General features: G+C 36.2%; 2 protein-coding genes across 3 annotated transcripts in view; both read left to right on the top strand.

The window, feature by feature from the left end:
* Nucleotides 1–687, top strand: part of rnf217 (ring finger protein 217) — a 37,879-nt gene extending 37,192 nt beyond the window's left edge. The window contains exon 7 of the mRNA XM_083562522.1: nucleotides 655–687. Coding sequence (XP_083418648.1) covers nucleotides 655–672 — 18 coding nt within the window. The 3' untranslated portion in view covers nucleotides 673–687. The remainder of the gene's footprint in view (nucleotides 1–654) is intronic.
* A 2,179-nt stretch (nucleotides 688–2,866) lies between these two features.
* Nucleotides 2,867–20,746, top strand: tpd52l1 (tpd52 like 1). 2 transcript variants are annotated; one of them, XM_083562566.1, is made up of 7 exons: nucleotides 2,902–3,020; nucleotides 3,500–3,541; nucleotides 5,997–6,112; nucleotides 8,086–8,234; nucleotides 13,922–14,023; nucleotides 19,325–19,385; nucleotides 20,284–20,746. In XM_083562566.1, exons 1-7 carry the CDS (start codon nucleotides 3,005–3,007, stop codon nucleotides 20,410–20,412), a joined length of 615 nt encoding a protein of 204 aa, XP_083418692.1. In that variant the 5' UTR covers nucleotides 2,902–3,004; the 3' UTR covers nucleotides 20,413–20,746. The 2 variants fall into 2 exon arrangements, with proteins under 2 accessions (XP_083418693.1, XP_083418692.1); XM_083562567.1 differs by lacking the exon at nucleotides 3,500–3,541 and having other exon boundaries at nucleotides 2,867–3,020.
* Nucleotides 20,747–21,213: the final 467 nt, after the last annotated feature.

Here is a 21,213-nt window from a genome sequence, read left to right as displayed (position 1 = left end):
TTCAATACAAATAAACATGATTATTTTAATTAAATTGAAATGTATACAATTCAGTACCATTTTTCTCAGTTTTCTCACAGCATTTCTCGAATTTCTCCTCCTTGGTCTTCCTCTTTTCCTTCTTCCTGGTGGCTCCATCCTCAGCATTCTCCTACCGATATACCCCATGTCCCTCCTCTGCACATGTCCAAACCATCTCAATCTCGCCTCCCTCACTCTCCAAAACGTAGTAAGGTATATACAATACACTGCAAAAATTTAATGAATTGGGGATGACAGACTGGATCATTTTCTATACATCAGACATGCGTAGAAATAGAAATGTGTCCCCCAAAGCCATCTAAAGATAGCTTTTATTTTGCCGAAATCTGGAAGCAAATCATCAAATCACACTTACCAAACACATGTAAAAAAAAAAAAAAAAAAAAAAGGCCTGCTTCGACTCGGTCTTAATCATCTTTAAATTATTAGACATTTCTGGCGTTTGCACATTATTATTCAATTGCTCAATAAGACAACACAAATGTAACGTAGTGTTTGTATCTCAATCCCACCCCCCTGCCCTCCCTTTGCAAGTTATTTCACACAATGCCCATTTCCATGCATTCTATTTCCTGCTCATCTCAGCATTTTGTCTGAGTCACTACTTTAAAGATCTGCTTCCTGACCTGAGATGTTAGCCTGACTGACTCTCTGACATGAACATCCTGTTGATCCAGGTGGCTCTGGTCCAGCCGTGTATTCTGAATGATGAGACGAAAGTGTTTTCCACATGAGTTTATATTTGCTGTTGGCAAAAATGTCGCAAAGTGGATCATTTGTTGTAGGGATTTTTATTATTGCAAAAGCACCATCAGTAGTAAGAAAGCTACAGAGTGGTATGAAGAATTGAGGCTGGGGCTGATTTCTTTCTAGACCAGAGGATAGATTTAAAGTAGCCTGTCAGTGACAGTAAAAAGTTCCTAGTTTTGATCTCCAGCTGGCATCCTCATTTGCAGATATAATGAACATAGATGATTTTTTAAAAATCATTTTATTACCCTTCTTCCCCCTAAAAGTGGCTTTTAATAAGAAATGTCTGTGTAGTTGTAGTAGTAATAGTAGTTTGTCCCACATCATGAGCTGAAAATGTCAAATGCATTGCTAAAGCTGAATAATATCATTTTTGATCTTATGATTAATTCAAATCAGAAGTTCAGACAATGATATTTTATAGATCAATGACCAAAACAATGATAAATAAACAACACCACTGTGTGTAAGCTACTGAAAAATCTTCAATGATCAGATCCATGAGCAACCACAACCCAGATTGAGATATATCCCTCACTGAAGACTAAAATACAGCGATCATTAAGCACATAGTTAATAATCATTTTTTATAAAAAAAAAGAAAAAAAAAGAAAGGCATTGAATATCTAAATGTTTACCAAACTGTACCTTGTGAAGCTTTTAAAAGTTATTTTAAAATGTTATTGTTGTTTATACACCTTAGTACGTTAATGCTATCAATTTATCAATAAAATAATTTAAACAGGAGAATAACATGGTCAACAGAGTTGAACCCGATTACCTGCCTAAACAAAATGGCGGCTTGTGGCCATGTTTTACCAGCAGGTGGCGGTGTTGCTCTAAAATCACCTTACACTAGTTAAATTGCTTTTATTTCATTTATTTTATTAAACTACTCGTTTATCCTACTGTTACACGGTACAGTACTGAATTCACACAATGTAGTTTAACGGGAAATAAAACTGCATTCTTGGAAAGCACATTAAGTTAAAAAATGTTTTTATTTATTCCTATATTTATTTATCATACTTATTATTATTATTATTATTATTATTATTATTATTATTATTATTATAAAATTGTATTTTATTTTTTATATTTTTTAAATTATAAAACATGTCAACTGACAAGTACAATTTCAGTACTTAAAGTTATGTTGCCTCTTAGTGTATTAACGCTCCTCGTGCGGGTTGCCAGATATTTATTTTCTTGTTAGCTAAAAACAATGTGTATTTATAGATACAAGGTGTATAATGGTTATTTATTAGGGATAATTATTTTATTCCTGGAAATACAGTTTCTAGTTTTAACACATTTTTATTGGGTGGGGTGGATAATTCCATATATAATTTATAAAAAAAAAATCATAAAAAATATATATATATATATATATATATATATAATATATATATATTATAAAATAATATAATATACATTTGATATTCTTATTCCATTAGTGCAGATGTTAGTTAATTGTGTACCTAATCTTTATGTGTATGCTAATTCTACGCTACAAAATCTCAACCCTATCACATGCATTTACAACGTTTTACTCATTAGAGTTTAGAAGTCGTAAGACACCATGGATTATAAAAAACATTTCTTTCTTCTTGTTTTCTTAGTGATCACAACTTTCTTGTGATCTCAACATAAAAGTTGTTTTCTTTTGTCATCTTGACATAAAAAAAGTTGTTTTCTCGTTAACTCCTTTTTTTTTATTTACTTTTTTTCTTTTTGTTTATTCGGCATAAGCGCATGTTCAATAGGCAGCATCATTGCAGCATCATGGATATTAACCATAACCATTTGTGGCAGCAGTTACATGGATGAGAAAATTAAGTTGTGATAGAAAACAAAAAAGAAATACATATTTCAATGCATGGCCTCTTAAAACTTTCATATTTGAGAGCAAGTCCAAAAAAATGCATTAAACCTGGCTTATGCATATTTTTAAATCTCTAAAGAATGTTTCTGATTGTTAAAAATGATAACCTTGGGTTCAATGTAATTCGAGCACAGCCAGAGAATGGATTTAACCTGAGGATTTGGTTAGTAAACTACCTGGCAACCGTGTAGAGGTGATTTGGCAACACAGAAACCAGAGTGAAATGTGGGAGTTGACTTGGATTAAACAGCAGCTGACTTTAACTCCACCAACATAGAACTTGTGTGTTGGTTCTGCACACTGAAACACTCATTTCACTGCAGTGACATGGAGCAAAGACAAGGTGAGCTTCATCTTTTATTTTGTTTTTGGGGCACATTCTATACATAAACTTAAAAAAATATAATAAAAACCCTTGCAGTGTCAAATAACCTAATTTATAAATAAATCAAATGTCATAAAAAAACATCTGGATTACAATGCATTAGAAATGTCCCTAGTGGTAAGAGCTTAGAAGTGGATTTTTATTATTAAATGCATAACAGGTTGGAGCCTAACAAACACACATGCACCAAACCAAGGTCATGGGGTTGACTTGAATCAGTTGCTGCTGCATCTTATTATATCTTTTACTTCTTGATGGGACCTTAGGACTGTTTCACTCACTCATTCAAGCCCAAATCCTGTGACTTGGCTTATACCAAGTGCTTTGCTGTAAGAACTGAAGCTGTCTTTCACTTAATGTCTGGCACTTAATCCTGTCTGTAAGGTTTCTACTCAATCCTGTGTGTTGTCATGTTCCTGTATGTATAATCTTGACAGAGCTGGCTTCCAGCATTCTGACCCCTGAAGCAGACGAATGTGGTAAGATGTTAAACAATGAATGTGAACTGAACATAACAGCTCGTGGTGAATATTAAAGTTTGAAGTATATGTGCTCAGGGTAGTGAAAAGGGTGTGAGTTTGAATCCCCAGGACTCCCACTAAGATACTGTTGATGTTTGAGTGACAAATCCATAATCATATACCACCTGGAACAGTAACTGTCACCTCTTTCTCCAGGGCAGTGATCATGTGATCAGGTCTCACGCTTACAATAGTTAAACAATTCGCACATTGAAGGTTGAAGGCTAAGGTTAGGCTTAGGGACAAGTGTTAGACCTCACACCTTACATTGCAGGTCTGTTGATGTAAAATGTTAAGAAATCCAACCACAATATTTCGAATTTGACTTTAGGGTCTGGTGTCACATCGAACATTTACATCAATTTTGTATTTGCTGCTGTAAGACATGAACAACAACTGCCATACTTTTCGTTTTAATTGCAAGATGATTTTTCACGCAATTGAATGTTTTGTTTTATAGATTTAGTTATTGTATATATATTGTTAGGCAAAGAGTTAAGGGGCGGGGCAAAACCGGTAGCTGTTGTAGCTCCAAACAAACTGACAAAAGAAAGGATTGGGTGTATTTCTACAGACGTGGGTCCAATGGATGGCTTCAGGGAGCTTAAATGGGTGGAGTCGGGTGTATAACTCAAAAGAACTGCAGTGGAATGGGTTCTCTGTATAGCTACAGATGCACAGCCAATGGATGGCTGCAGATAAAAGAGAGGGTGGAGCCTAATGGGTCGTTGAAGGTAGTTTTGATGGGCGGAGCTAGAAAAATCACTAGAAAACTGCTGAGGGGGAAGTTATAGAAGCTATAAAGGAGTTTTAATGGGTAAAGCCAAGTGTATTCGGATAGGAAACAGGTGTGTTTCTGCAGAAAAGCTTTTGATGGGCAGAGTGATGAGGGAGAGGGGTCAGCTCTGTGGCTTTAGAGAGATTTATATCAAAATGATTAATTATTTGGCAGCAATAAAATTCCCCTTCCAAGTCTGAATCAGTTTAACAGGAAAGGATGCGTTCGGGCAACATCATCTGTCCTGTTTTTCATTTTGCCTGTTGTTTTTTTGCATGAGGTTTTATAGTGTCATGTTTTTTAATGTCAGTTAGAACAGAGGGGCTTCCGTTGTGTTCCTCTGTGTTGTGGTGATGATTTGCATGACATTACAATCAAGCATGGGCACAATCGCCATTTCTACGTGCATGTAAATTCCGCCTGCTCACGTCCTACAGGTATGCTGTAGTTCATGTGCTTCTGTGTTGTTGTTTTTTTGCTAATCGAATGAAGACGAAGTTTATCTCCAATCAGGTAGGTCTTTCATCTTGGCGTTAGGAGAAAAGCGTGCTGGTGTGGTGTTCCGGTATCAATAATTAATAGGGACACTGCTGATAAAAAACATAGCTGATCACAGATGATCTCACACATCCCCAGTGACGATGAGTCGAGTTTAGTCATGTCCAATAATCCCCCATATTACTTTAGATCAATCAATTAATTAAAACTATTCAACGCTATAGTAAAACACTGACCTCTGCTTCCTCATGCCACGCTGTCAGTTAACTGACTGTTTTTGGCAGCTTAATGGTTGTCCAAATGGTGAAATAAAGTGAAATTTATTACGGAATTTATGATTGTTTGTTCAGGTTAAATGACTCGCTGGCTTTCATTTGAGCTATTTGAGTTACTGGACTCAATTTCCTTCTCATACCAATATTCACAAAGCTCTACCTCCCTTATGACTCCAGGGTCATAGTATAGTATTGTATAAGTAATGACCTATGTTTATATAACTATATATTTATCTATTGGAATTATTCACTTCTAGTACAACATAGAGAACTGTCCTTCAACTTAACTTGAATTTCGTCTGAAAAAAGGGTGACCTTTTTGGCATCTAAATTTCTTACTTATTAGACTCTGTATAAATCTCCTAATGAAATGGCACAGCAATGGATATCTCCCTCTTCTACTCGCTCTGTGTAACTGAGTTATAAATTGCGTTCCAGCTGCGGTAACCTTAAAACACCTGCTGTGTTTCTGGATAAATATAAGCCATTCAACCAGAAACTAAAACAGAGCCCTTTTATAGGGTCTGGGGCCTGTTCTAGGGGTTTTCTGGGGCCTGTTTTATAGGGGTTAAAAATCTTAATACAAATAAAAAAATGTAATCATGTATAAGGAAATTATATTAAACATAATAATTCATGGCATCATGGTTGATGTTTGTTGTGGAAACGCAATGAGGGTGATTTTTATAAAAAATGTTTAGCTTTCTTTAGAAATCCATTAGAGACACTGTTGCATTGAATTGCAGTACATTTGCATGAGACTGTATATTTAAGTATATTATAAATCATGATCATTGGTGCTGCCAATTTTAATTATTTACGGAAAAATTAGTGGCTGACCTGCGTTTTTTTGCTGTCTCAGGACCTTCAGGAAAAGTCCCAGATCAGGATGTGGAGGAGGGCATTAGGTCAGAGGCAGAGCTGAACAATACTATAACAGATGAAGAGAGAAAGGAATTGCAGAATGATCTTATCAAGGTACTTTTTCCTTATGTTTTCAACTGAAATCCATCACTGAGCTCGCCATCAAGAGTACAGATTGTCCAGACACCAAAGTCAAAAGGTGTAAGGATGAGGTTGATAATTTTCCTATTTTTGCTTTACGGTTGTGTCCATCCTTATTGTGATCTGACAGGAATTACTTTACATGAAATATTAAATGCTTCTTGGTCAACATGGGAAGAAGGTAGTACGTATCATTTTTGAAAACAATCTATTGAGGATTTTATAGGAGCAAATAGAGCAGGAAGTGCAGTAGTTTTGACACAGGGTTATGAAAACAAGAACCAGGGCTTCCCTATTTTCCAACCACACTAACGAGAAAAAAAATCCATCCTTGTTTCTTTTCTCACTCAGTGCTTGACAAGATGTAAAGATAATCAGGGGAAAGACCTAAACAATACCCAGTAGCCGAGTGCCTGGGAAGAGCAGATTTCAAATATTTTTATATTCATAGCTGCACCATGGACAAAATTCAATAACGAGAAAAGAAAAAAAACAAACCCTCTTATTATTGACTTTTGCAAAACAAATGTTTTCATTAAGTGTGTCTACAGACACACCTCACAAGCTTCCAAAACCAAACCCAACCAAATGGGATTAGTCTGTACAGGATCAGAAATAAGAACCATTTTATTTGATCGTAAACTTGAAATCTCCTACTTAACCTCATGCATTGACTTCACTTTTAAACACAAATACACCATATTGCCAAAAGTATTGGGACACCTGACCTTTCCTGCTTTATTCTTTTCCAAACTGTTACCACAAATCTGGAGGTGCTCAATTGTACAGGACGTCTTTAGATGCGCTATAATTCAATTTTGCATTCACTTGAACTTGGAAACCCAAACCTGTTCCAGCAATGCCCCTGTGCACAAAGTGAGCTTCTTGGAGATCTGGTTTACATGCTGTGGAGAGGAAGCTCTTGAGTGGCCTGCTATAGAGCTCTGATCTCATCCCCACTGAACATCTTTGGGATGAATGTGAACGCTGACTGCACCCCAGGTCTCCTCACCTACATCAGTACCTGCCTTTCATAACACTCTTGTGGCTGATGAACACAAATATCCATAAGCACACTCCAAAATCTAGTGGAACATCTTCCCAGAAGAGTGGAGGGAATTATAAGAGCAAATTTGGACTAAATGTGGAATGCAATGCTCAAAAATCACATATTGTACTTATGACCAGGTGACCCAATACTTTTGGCAATATCGTGTATCTTGAATATTATTTTTCATGCAGTGTAAAAAGAGAACACAGTTTCTCATATTGTACACCATAGAAACATAGGGTTAAAAATTTTTGCTTAAATATATAGGGGTGCCCCCGAATAGTTGAAGATTCGATGCTTCGATAGCAGAAGCCTGATTCGATTACGTCACAGTCGGAAATTCGCAAAGGTGTTATGAGACGGGGATAATTGTCTGATTTGACATAGAACTACAGTTTTTTTTTTCCACAATAATTTAATATACAGCCTATTATGATAATGTTGTTAATAAAAATGTGAAAAGAAAAAAACTTTTAGTAAATATTTTTGAATAAAATCAACAACCCCTGTGATAAATTCAAGTTGAATGTAACCGGCACAGAGATATGGGATATTTTACAAAGGTATATTCTGTTATAATTAAATTGATTACATCGATGTTGCGCTGTACTGTGTATATATAATCACAGTAGTCTGTATTAATGCGCTTTTCCAACATATGCCATATGCTATGCAATAATAATAACCTTTTAACTTGATCAATTCACTGCGATATAAAAAGTTGGATTTGTCCGGTGCTGTGCATCAGTTCAACTACAATCACCACCTGCTACAAATGCAATTATAGCCTTCTGAGAACGCTTCCAGCTGTGAGCCTTTTTACTCCGGTTTTATTTTTCTGGTTTGCTTCTATAACTCAATCTTGAAGGCGAAAACCTGCATTTTTTTTTACCAGTTGGAGGAAGAAATTGTCACACTGAAACAAGTGCTGGCCTCCAAAGAGAAGCATCAAGCTGAGCTAAAGCACAGGCTGGGCTTGACGACGTTAAGTGAGCTGAAACAGAACCTAAGCAAGAGCTGGAATGGTGTTCAGTCGAGCACAGTGTAAGTAAACAACTTCTACTTACTGATATCCTGTTTCACATCCCTGTAAAAGATTAACCAGCTTACTGTTAATTATGCAGTCTTTGTTTTCGTTTTAGTGCTTTGTTTGCTCTTATCCTGTCATTATTTTGTTACCTGATTGTGTTCACCTGTTCATTGTTAGTCCTAAATGAACTTGCTTGAACTTTTTTTGTGCCATTGCTTATTGTAAAGACTTTCGGTTCCCTGGTGGTCTAGTGGTTAGGATGCGGCGCTCTCACCGCTGCCGCCCGGGTTCGATCCCTAGCCAGGGAACCAACCCCAGCCATTAGGGTTGCACAAGCCTCAGTGTCGGTCCCAAGCCCGGATAAATGGGGAGGGTTGCGTTAGGAAGGGCATCCAGCGTAAAAATATGTGCCAAATCAAACATGCGGATGGTCCGCTGTGGCGACCCCTGATGGGAGAAGCCGAAAGAAAGTTGTTGTTGCTTATTGTAAAGACTTTTTATGCTGTTATGTCCTTTTCTTGTATATAGAAAGCATTTCCTGGTTTTGACCCTTGTTATTGATGCATAATTCTGAATGTAGAACACTTCTCTTTAGTTCTGGTCCACTAAACTAATTAATCTAACAACATTCCAAGATTGCTGGTATTTAGTATAACCACATTACAGATGTTTCACAGTTTGTATCACAATGTTTAGTAAGGCCGGGGTCATCATCAATGGGTATTGAAATATGAATATAAATATTGTCCAATGAAGATAAAAACAAAAGAAGGGAAGCCAGTTTTACTAGAAACACCTTTAACAGGTGTTAAACAGGTACACAGCAATGGAATTCAGTTTATCATTTACCAGAAGTGCAAATAGTAGCATTGTGCAAACTGACAAGGGCAGATAAATATGTAAATATATGTGCAACAAACAAATATATGCTGTTGAGTAAGTACAAGTAATAATAGTCAAGGCTCTGGGCAGTGTAAAATTGGGAAGAAGCTGCAAAAAAAAAAAAAAAAAGATTAATTAAGGCTCTATTAATTGTAAACATTTGGCACACATGCCAGCATGACCCATCACTGTGGACGTTAGGCGTCACCCACATGACGATGGATTCTCTTTTATAGCTGGTTTCTTACAAGGTTTCTTCTTTATCCATCTCAGAGTTTTTTCCTTGCCACTGTTGCTCATTATGGACAAACTTTGGTCTCATTATATTTTACATTCAGCAGAATCTTGCCTTTAACTGCCTCAAAGATTAGACATGAAATAAAATAATGTATATATTCTGTAATACGTATTGAACCATCTACATCTACATACCATACAGATCTACTAACCATTTTGTTGCTGAGCTACAGCTACTGTATAAATACACAGAATACATCATATTTTCTGGATGCCTGCCTGTGGTTGTCTTGTTATGTATGTGATGTATATATGTGATCTGTTTACAAACAGGAAAGCAATTTTCCTGCAGCTTCTTTAGTCCTGGAGGCACTTTGCTAGATTTGCTTTACGGTTGTCACAAAACGCAATGCAACTATAGCTCGGGTCAGCATCACTCAGACAAACACATTCACATTCAGAAGCGGCCTATTAGCGGGACGACATTAGTAGAGCTGCTGGACCGTCTGCACAGACCCATTTAGCACACGGTAACACTCCTGTCCCCTTACAGCAGATCCACAGCCTCAAATCTCATTACAAAATGTAATTATTGAACAGCAGGTAAGTTATAAGTTAAAGCAGACATTGGCATTTAATTTTGGAAAAAATAATGGCAATAATTTAATATAGTGTGTGTGTGTGTGTGTGTGTGTGTGTTTGTGTGTGTGTTTGTGTGTGTGTGTGTGTGTGTGTGTGTGTGTGTGTGTGTGTGTGTATATATATATAAGTTGTCTTTACCTTGCATTTACCCCAAGGCTTGTATTCTTGTGCAAGGCTAATTAGGTAAGCAGCACATTTGGGCAGCGTTCACACTCCCAAAATACTGAAACAAGGTCTCTCCCAGTAAAAAGACAGCTCAAGTACATCAGTCTTGTAAAGTTACTTATTTTGGACAGATTTCAAGGCTGCATCACAAGTGTCCTTCACAGCCAAAATAAGATACAGTTGGAGTTTGTTTTCTGTTGAAATTGTTTGGAGGTAAGAACATTGAGGTGAAGATTAATGTGCAGTTCTTTTCTTAGCATTATGTTGCGACAATATAAGAAACTGCCCTGAGAAGTTAAAGGAGAGAAGACGTTTAAATAAAGAAGTACACAATGATGAATGGGTTTTGACTGTAGCAACATTCACATCAGTCTCGGTCTCATCAAATAAATTAAACAAAATATTAAATTAATTTAATCTTTATTCCACCCTTGTGGAAATAGTCACTGATCAATGGAGCCAGATTGTTCTGTTTAAAAGAAACAGCAGTTTTTTAACAGCTTTTATTCCATAATTTGCAATCTGTACTTACCTCTGTCTGATTCTGATGTGGTATTACAGTAGCTGATTACAAACAGAACTGAATAGAATTAGGTCCATCTTACCTAATTTGATCTAATTTCACCCTCACGTGATTCAGTCAGGGGAGGGTCAATCATAAAATTGGCCTCTATGATTAACTCCAAGGTTTTGGATTGATTTATTTTTTATTTATAATTTGTTAAATTGACACTAAAGTGGACATGATGTGGTCAACACACACAATTGTATAGGATTGTATTGAATTCAGTAGCATAAAATGTTCCTGCTGAACTAGAATCCAAAAACGTGTTCCATCTTGACAAAAATATGGTAATATGGGTTCAAGTCAATGATCCTGAGTGACCTGCTGTAGAGTTCTGACCTCAATGCTGTTAAACACCTTTGAGATAAATTGGAACAGTAACTTCTCCTTCAGCCTCCTCATCCTACATCAGAACCTGACTTTACTGAAGCCCTTGAGGCGGAATGATCACATCCAGAAGCACATTCCGAAATCTAGTGGAATAACTTTCAAGGAGGACGGAGGTTATTATAACAGCACATGGGGACTTATGTTTGTATGTATATATACATATATATATATATATATATATATACATAAAATATTAGTGCTGTAGCTATTTATTATTTAGATATTTCAGTATTATTCCATCATTCCATCCAAATTAGCTGAACAAGTAACTTGTTTCCTTTTTAGAAAGATTTAGATTTGTATTGCTGAAACGAGAAACCCTGTGAAAATTAAACCTATTTAGTGCATTTAATTGTCATATTACGTCAAAATGTAATTACAAATATATTAATAAAATCAATTTTAAATGACTTTAAAAGGGTAACCAAAGTACAACCCAAAACTAAGGCATACATCTGAATAATAGTAATAATAATAATAAATCCTAAACATTGCATTTATGTTGTGCAGCTTAACTTTAAAGTTTCAGCTTAACTATAGCTCAAGGGTTGGAAGGCATTGTGGCTATTTTATAAATACCACCTAATCATTAAATAAATTATTTTCTTGTATCTTCACTTACTTTTTGAGACGTTTTCTCATATTCTCTTATATTTTATAATTATAGACCCGATTAGGTTTTCATTTCACTGCAAGTTGTATTCTTTATTGTATTCTTCATATTCAAAATTTTGTGAACAAGAAGGTGGAACAAGTCCCTACACATAAAATAATATTAAAACCTAAACACTGCATTTAAAACAGTGTTCTAGTATAAAATGATCTCAAACTTTGGAAACCTTCTGTTGGTTTTTTTGCCTGAATCTTCTCCTCACCCCTCGCTCCGGAGATTATTGGGTGATGCTTCGGTAAAAATGGTCCGATGGGAAACACAGTGCACTGTGTATGGTTAAATGGACTAAACGAAGCATCAAAACAAATAATTTACTTGAGGAACTGTTTCAGCCCTAATATAAATATATATATATATATATATATATATATATATATATATATATATATATATATATATATATATATATATATATATATATATATATATTTGTGACTGTTTATCACAGCATCTATATTATATTGTCATTTTGCCAAGCTCTACTGTTAACTGTAAGCATCATTTTAATCAAATGGTGTCACTCCCTAAGCCAAAATTCCATCGTGTCACTGCTGAAGCATCATTAACTGGTACAGTATGAACCTGACTGTGTTTATTAAGTTATGAAGTTACGCCCAGTGACGCTGGTAACTCATTGCTCTAATGAAAGGCTTCGTCTCAGGTCACAGGTGCCATGGTGAGCAGACATGGGTGGAGATCAGATAGCACAGTGGGATCAATTCACGATTTAGTCTCACACAATGTTTCCTTATACCTTGATGTATATTGTTTAACTCGGCTTTTTAATGAGGTTGATGTAGCTAACAAGGGGACGCTCAAAATTGAATCTTATGTCTGAATCATTACAAATCAAGTTGTGTATATACTATATATAAAATTTTAATGCAGATTTATTCTTCTATTTCATACAATTAATGTTAGAGCTGTGCCAAGAGATCATTGAGGTCATTGTAAGCAAAAGCCAGCTACTATTAGCTTGACTTACTTAATTACAGCATAGCTACATATTGAAAGTACAGCAGAAAATTCTACACACTAAAGTCTAGTTACTTAAATACATTTAGGGGAACTAGAAGGTTTAATTTAAAATTAATTCAACCCTATTTTCAATCCATTAAACTGTCAGGACCTGTCCAGACTTCATTCTCATCACTATACTCATAAGTGTTATTTCTTTTACTTCAGTTTTATACATCATGACGGCTGATTCATTATAACCTAGTGTTTAAAAGTGTTTAGTATGAAGTATTACAAGCTGGTGAAATGTTGATGTTTACAATGCTGGTGTGAACATTGCTAACATTCCTAACTCCAAGCAGGAGAGAGGGAAGAAATAATAATTTGACCACTACATACATACTGTGTATGTTGGTGGACAAGACAGCTCCATGATTATAGTGTAAAGCAGGGGTTCCCAAACCTTTTTTTGTGAGGGACACATCATTTTTTTTCTTTTTTTAATGGTAGGCGGGGTCAGTCTGTAAAAGAAAATTACATGAGCCGGAGTGACAGATTGTATTCTTTGAACAAAATACAGAAAAGGTGTTCCGTGACAGATAAGACAAACTATACCCTGCATTCTGTACACACCTTTTCTCTGTCCTAACCGCTTTGCCTATTTTATTGTGTCCTCATTGAATTTACTCGTTGGCTCATGTGCGGTAGCACCTGCTCGATCACGATTATGTTGAATGTACCGTTTTGTTGGTTGTGGGTGAATCTAACGAAAATATTTTAAGCTTTGTTAATAACTAAGGAAAATTTTAGTTTGAAAGTCAACCTTTATTATCAATACAGATATGATATGACTAGAAGATATTTGAAATACATTTTTAACATATGTCAAGATATGTTCAAAGGGTCGTTCCAAATGTGTGGGCATTACCAAAGAAAAACTGAAAAGCCAATTTGTGGGTCTCGTGTATCACTATAACAAAAAGGTTAAAACCACAGATCTCACACATCAACAAAACAAATTACATGGATCCAACCATTTTGCACATATTAAATCGCAATTGTGTACAGTATCTTTATATAGCTCATCACAACCGTTCTAATTGATGATGAATGTCCTGAGATGCAGTCTAGCTACTTGACATGTTATTTCTCAAACGAAGTTGACTAGCAGTATTTTATGTCATCAACAGGTATAAAAAGACTTCAGAGACTCTGAGCACGGCAGGCCAAAAGACCACATCGGCCATCAGCAACTTTGGCACCGCCGTAAGCAAAAAGATTGGGGACATGAGGTATAGTAGTTTTATTTTTTCTTCAACCTACTCCTTTATTTCTTCCTTCATTTGCTTTGCTTCCCTGCTCTGTCCCTCACCGTCCTGTAGAACTGCCAGGAGCAGCAGCTTTTTCCAATTAACAGCACAATACGCACTCTGTCCACCGTCGTCCACTTCGAGGACATGCCAGCTGTGTGTGATGCCCGAGAGCGCTTTACTTCAGACAGTCTCCCTGAGATTGTATTACATGAACAGCTTTTGCCAGACTGCATTCAGCATCAGAGGTTGCGCCTGTCCCACAGTAGTGGAGACTTCAGTACTAAACATCTTTCTTAATATTTTATCATCAAGTGCTAGGGAGTGTAATGTAAAATCAAAAAATTTGTGTATATATTCTAATGAGCAAGGTTTACTGGCATCAGTATTTTTGTGAATCCTACGACTCTTGCAGAGAATCAGGATAATTGAATGCTACATTTACTACTAAATTAAGCATTCTAGTATGCTACATTTTTAATGGAGCACCAGGGTTGTGTAGGAACGTTTTCTCATTTCACTGTGTAGTGCATCAGTTACAGTATATATGGTAGAAATGATAATAAAAGCTACTTGACGTGACTAAATCGCTTTTAGCAGAAACTTTAGTTTTGATTGAATAGTAATAGATTGAATAGTTGAATCGATTGAATAGAAATAGTTTTCTGCCATTTCCATAATGTCTTAAATGTGATTATCTTAATCTAATTCAACGTTACTTAGGTGCTCCACAGACCCAGATTCTTAGACAGTTACATCCAAATGCCACTGTAGAAAAAAAGAAATATTTAATTGTACAAATATGTATGACCATATAAAAAGTCGTATACTATTCCTACTTTGCCTGCATATTAATCACCCTCATATCCTGTATATTTTATATTATACTGTTATTTATTGTAAATAGGCCACTTATGCACTTCTGGTTAGATGCTAACTGCATTTCATTGGCTCTGTAAATGTACCTTGCACAATGACAAAGTTAAATCTAATTTAATCTAATCTAATCTAGTATTAGACTTGCAAGCAAGAATCCTATATATCGCTAGCTAAAGTTTGGTTCTTCATTGCTAAACATTGTACAAGGTTTGTCTAGTTTCATCAGCAGAACCCAAACACAATTTGTCCCCAGCCATCATAGCAGACTTGCAAGGGAATCCTGTTGTCATACTAATTGAATGCCATTATTTTGTAAGCCACGGACTATATATTGTTGAGAAAAGCTTGTTCACACAATGTTTGGAAACTGGTGTATAGAAGCGTCTATAGCTAAAAGACCAACTAGCCAATCAGACTGCAGCTGTAACAAGATTCTGAAGCACGTGGCCTGAAAAGTGAGACAGTAAATAGTTGGAGCGTCAAAGGCTGAGAATAGAGTAGCAATAATCTACTAATTAAGCAAAGCGATTATATATTCCATACTGTAAAAAAAAAAAAAGATAATATTAATACTGTGTTTTAGTGCTATCATGCTATTAGACACCAAAGTTTGAGAGCTCAAAGAATTTGCTGTCTTGCACGGTGTGTGGGCTTCAAACAAACCCTAAGTGAGGGTTCCATGAAGACTAATGACCAGTTATTTAAACCAAATGTGAGTTTAAAAACAGCTTTCAAGCTCTTAACCAAAACCAGAGGCAAACAATAAAAAAAACTAAACATCTTATTATGTCTGTAGCTTCTCATAAACAGCACCAAGATGAAATAGAAAGAAAAGGTGTCCTCCTCAAGAGATGTTGTTTTGTCAAATGTTTCTCCTGAGACACAATAAATCCCCCTGTAATCGTCTGCTTTGACGTTTGGTCGAGAATCACAAGAGATTTTGTACCAGCATGCTCAGATCTGTGAAGATATGATGTCAGGATTGGTTTCTTCTAATATGGTAAAAAGTAATGAAGAAATGGCACAACAGGGTGTATGTAAAATATTAACGAAAAGAGTGATGCAGTCATTTAATTACCGCCCTGAAGAATAAAACATCAAATACAATTTTTTCTTTTTCTTCTTGATCATTTGCTAAAATAACTAACACTTTTGTTTCCCACATTATAATTGTGCTCAAAACAAATAGTGCTTTTGTTCTGTTTGATTTACTCCAGCATGTTTGGCCTTGACTTACTCTGTTCCAGGAGGTGGGTCTGTGTGTGTGTGTGTGTGTGTGTGTGTGTGTGTGTGTGTGTGTGTGTGTGTGTGTGTGTGTGTGTGTGTGTGTGTGTGTGTGTGTGTGTGTGTGTGTGTGTGTGTGTGTGTGTGTGTGTGTGTGTTACATTTTTAAACAATCTTTTCCCTTCATGTTTACTAGAGGGCAACCGATAGTAGATTTTACTGATACCTAAAGCTAGGTTGGATTTTACTTGCCGATAACCTATTAATCAACCAATAGTTTTTAAAATATATACTGGATAAAAAACCCAAACACTCCATGTAAAATAATCATGAAAATGTTCTGACAGAAATATAAATATATTAAGTAATAAATAATAGTATAAGTAATAAATATGATCTATCGCTCTCCGTGCAGCGAGCAGTCTCAGGTGTAAAAACAAACAGCACGTAGCGCCAGTGATTCGCCTCTAGAGGCCGCTCTCGTAACGACAGCGGACCTTCTTAGCCGGTCCAGCAACGGACGCAGGCGGGAAAAACTATCGGTATGGATTTTTGTCTATAGTTCCTGAAATCAACTATCGATGCCTATTAATCAACAAAACCGATGAATCCGTCGACCTCTGATGTGTACACTGATTAGGAGTCTCTATGAATACATTTGTTTGATAAGCACATGCAGTATATGATGATCCTGCCTTATTACTGGTACATAACTGCACACGACTCAATGCTCAGGATGAAAAAATTATTCAACAGCATGTAAATGATTTTTAATCCCCATGTTGTGTAAGACAAGGGACCTTGGGTTTTTTGGACTGCTTTGCATGCTTTTCTGTGTATGTATTCTGAGATGGTGTGAATTTGATGGTAGATCACATTAATACACATCCCATAAGTGATTGTTTGTTTGCCGGGATAAAACGATCTAAATGTTAACGTTTTATGTTTCTCCTGTTGCACTTCAAAAGATTGAGTTCAATAGGGTAAGATACTGTGTGTGGACTGATGTGTTTGTTTTGTGTCTAAGTATAGTGACTTTTGAAACACACCCACCAGAATGTGTAAGATTTTTCATACTCAAGTAGCTGAAGCTAGTACTCAAGCAGCATGTAATGATTTAGGAAATGAACGCTGCATTCATGTCACAAGTAAATCTACTTCCTCCTTATATTTAGTTTTACTTTCATCAGTGTGTTACCTCAGGCCACCATGAAATGTAGGTACTGGCCAATCACAGCCTTAAGATGGAGATATGATACTTTATATGAAAGAATGGAAAGAAAGAATAAATGAATGGATGACAATGAATGAAAGGATTTTTTTCATTCCTATCAATTACATTGTTCATTATCAAGCTTTTTAATGAATTTGTTAATATTCTTTAAAAATGTTAGTTAAAAACAAATATATTAGATATGTAGCTTATACAGTCAACCACCGATAATTCGCGGATCCAACATCAAGTTGCGGATTACCTTCAAATTCGTGGGAATCCACAGCGGGACCGAATGTTCAGAAACGTCGGGAATAACATTATAAACAGTTTTTAACTAACAAATTTCATTAAAATTTTTGAAAACACATTATTGTATTAAAGTGACAATGTCTAGATTAATTCACTAAGGTACCATAGGGGCTGCGGGGGTGCGTCCAAAATTTGCGGATTTTCGGAACTCGTGGGGGGTCTTAGAACGTAACCTCCACGAGTTACCACTGGACCACTGGATCTTGAATAGTATCAAGATTGATTAATGAAATTCCTGCCATGTTTGAAGAGCTTATGTCAGGTACAATAGTGTCACAATTTAATTTAATTTTATATGTATTCATGTAATTATTTCTTTAAATTGAATGACTTTTGAGGACCCACTGAAATCTGTCCAACAGGCCCCTTTGCAAGATGAAACTACAGAAACGGCAATAAAATAGTTAAATGACATCATATAATCCTGTGTCAGAGAATGTCACAGCTCTGTGTTACAATAATTAGTATCAAGTTCAACTTGGTTACATTGCATTATAAAAATCAAGGCTTCGAGGCTTTATGGTACAGTCTGACATGACTTGCAGAGCTGCACATTTTTAGATACTGTTAGACACCATGCCCTTGAGACATGCTAACTGTGTACATAACATGCCCTTTTGATAATGTGGCTTATTTATACCTCAGCAGCCTTTAGGAAGAATCACACTGTTGTAACTGTTGCAGCAGATCCTCTGTGTTGTTCTTGCTTAATCTGTACATGTTTCCTGTTTCGTCACGCTAATGTGTGTCTTTCCCACCTGACCATGCTAACTATGGACAGCTACTCGATAAGCCACTCGATGAGCATGCCCACCACGAGGTAAATGTGGATCAAAGTGCATATGAGGTCATTAAGAACAGCTTCCTTATAATGATTAGCAGTTAACTAATTGAATTGAATCAAGCAGGGTGGCTCTGGGTTACACCATGGGGCGGGGGGGCCGGGGGTGGGTGTATCCGAGACCATTTATTAGCGATTTTTAAGCACAAACACAGAGCTGACAGTAAAAACAGTATACAATTTGAAAATATTTTGGCACCAGAAAAGCGAAATGTGATGTTTAGTTTCGACACCGTTACTAGGAAACGTACTATTTATTCAAAGTTGGTGTCGTTTCGAGGTTAAATTGTAAAAAAAAAAAGTATAAAAATACTATCGTGTTATTTGTCTAGTTGTCTAAGTGACAAAATAATCCCACAGACATAAAGTTGAATGCTAACTGTTAAATAATCATTTATATTTTGTAATACGAAACTCTGCTAGCATATTAGGTAGCATGACATGCTACATGATGGCCAGTTTATTGACATGCTAACTATTAGCTAGTTAAATTGTATAATATCCTGTTAAATACTGTTTGCAAATTGTATGACATGCTAACAGTTGGCCAGTTACTTTTATAGTATGCTAAGTGTTATTCAAAGAGGTATGTGATGTTAACTGTCAACTTAGATTTTATGACATCCTCACTGTTAGTCAGGAAGCATGACTGGGTTTTCGATGCTTAGTTTGTATGACATGCTGTTAACAAACATGCTAATGATACATGAAATTTGTTGGCCAGATAACAGTTGTGACAGTTATTTTAAAGGCAATCAAAACTGGAATAATTGACTGAAACTCTGTACATTACATGACTTTTTTACGTCAACAGGAACACTGAGACCTTCAAGTCTTTTGAGGAGAAGGTTGAAACAACCGTTTCGAGCATTAAGGTGAGTGTAAGCGGACAGGGCGTGGATGACTGCTGTGGGTCAATATTGACCCGAGTTTCAGACAAACCTGAAGCGTCAGCTCTGTCTGTGGCTAGTGAAGCTCTCTCTCTCTCTCTCTCTCTCTCTCTCTCTCTCTCTCTCTCTCTCTCTCTCTCTCTCTCTCTCTCCATCTATCACTCTGTCTCACAGTCTCTGGAAAATCCATTCGTCTAGTAACGTTAATCATTAATGTGTATGGTCACTACTCCTGGCACTTTGCCAACACACATGCAGCTTTCTGATTGTGTGGGTAAAGTAGTAAGTATCAGTATCAGTGTTGTTAGAAAATATATAAGTAATTATGTAACAGCAGTGTTAAAATTTTTAATGTCTTTGGTCGGAAGGTGTTGATTTATTTTCTATAGCAGCCGATCTTAGTATTAGTTTCAGCTGCAACTCAGATCGCAGGTAATTCTATAGCGACAGCTAATTTACGACAGGTGCTCAACTTATTTTGATCTAACGAGACACTTACTATAAAAATTTGGAAAATGATAATAAATTTAGTGAATAATCTATGGTTAATATGCACCTCACTTACTTGAACACTTACCAAATTGTGCTACAGGTAACTTCAGAATTATTGGCACCCTTCCTTGACTGGAATACGGTCTTTTATTTTATACCCTTGTCAGTGAGCCTGTTTTTAATATGACATATTCTGTAATTGAACCCAGAACCTAACAAAACAGAATATAGATCCTAATCTGCAGGAGCTGCTTTTCTTTTATTTGAATAAGAGTAATAAAATTCGAGACTGTCTCATAAATAAATGAATGTAATCAATGAAACAGTATATTAGGCTGTGTGTGCTGTTTGAAAATAAACATGGCCCTGTCTGTCTTTGCCATCTGAGAAGACGAAGGTCGGAGGGACTGCCAGTGGAGGAAATTTCGAGGATGTGCTTTCATCAGCAGCTCAGGCCAGCGCTCAGAACGCCAGCCCCACAGCCTCTGCTAACGACCTGGGAGAACACAATGAGTGTTAAGAACAACTCAAACTTAATAAGGAATACACAGCCTGCTGTATGATTGGAGATGAAGCTCTGGTGCCCCTCTGTGGCTAGGAGGATACAGCACCTTGAAACTGGAAACGGTTCTTGTCTAAAATGAAATACTCGCCATGAACAAACATTTTACTTAGGCTGTGTTTTTAAATATTTCAATCCCCCCAGATCAGTTCATTTTACCAATTTGAGGTCCAGGAAATTTTACAGAAAGAATTGTAGTCTAATGTATTTGCCTTTTTGAAAACAAAAACAAGTTGTGGTCAGTAGTGATGAGCAAAAAGGAGCATTACAATAACAATATTTCAATCCAGTGTTTTTCAGCCTCCAGTGTTATGAATTGGTTTAGTTTTATTAGCTGCTTAGTTTTTGTATAAACGTGTACCCTACATTTAGTTTCCAGATTATTGCATTAAGGTAGAACATTTTTGTTTCAGAATAGCCTGTCAATTATGACCCTTTTTTTTTTTAGGTGATTTAGAGAATCTGGGGGAAGAGAGACGTCACTTTCATTTCACAGGAAACATAGACGATATTAGAACACGGAGTTAGGACATGAACCATAATGTATCAGTGATTGTTTTGTTGTGGCTTTGGATAAAACTATGTTTCCATGTATTTGATATTATATGTGAGATGGATTCATTTCTGGTCCAGAATTCAGGTGGGACCTTGAAGACATTTTGTCATCTCATGTGTTGAGTTGGTTGTTTCTTTGGTGCAAAAAAAATCCAAAATAAAATATTCTTATAATAGTTTCTGGGCTGCCAATTGGAGTCAATG

The sequence above is a fragment of the Silurus aristotelis genome (assembly GCF_946808225.1).
Source record: "Silurus aristotelis genome assembly, chromosome: 15".
Classification (NCBI taxonomy): domain Eukaryota; kingdom Metazoa; phylum Chordata; class Actinopteri; order Siluriformes; family Siluridae; genus Silurus; species Silurus aristotelis.
The sequence above is the reverse complement of the archived record's forward strand: the minus strand, read 5'-3'. Positions and strand labels throughout refer to the sequence as shown.

Bases quoted from the DNA above. Each gene is read 5' to 3' on its own strand.
- tpd52l1 (XM_083562566.1), top strand. The intron at 6,113-8,085 runs GTACTTTTTCCT...TTTTTTTACCAG, and splicing joins TGCAGAATGATCTTATCAAG to TTGGAGGAAGAAATTGTCAC. The intron at 19,386-20,283 runs GTGAGTGTAAGC...CCATCTGAGAAG, and splicing joins CAACCGTTTCGAGCATTAAG to ACGAAGGTCGGAGGGACTGC.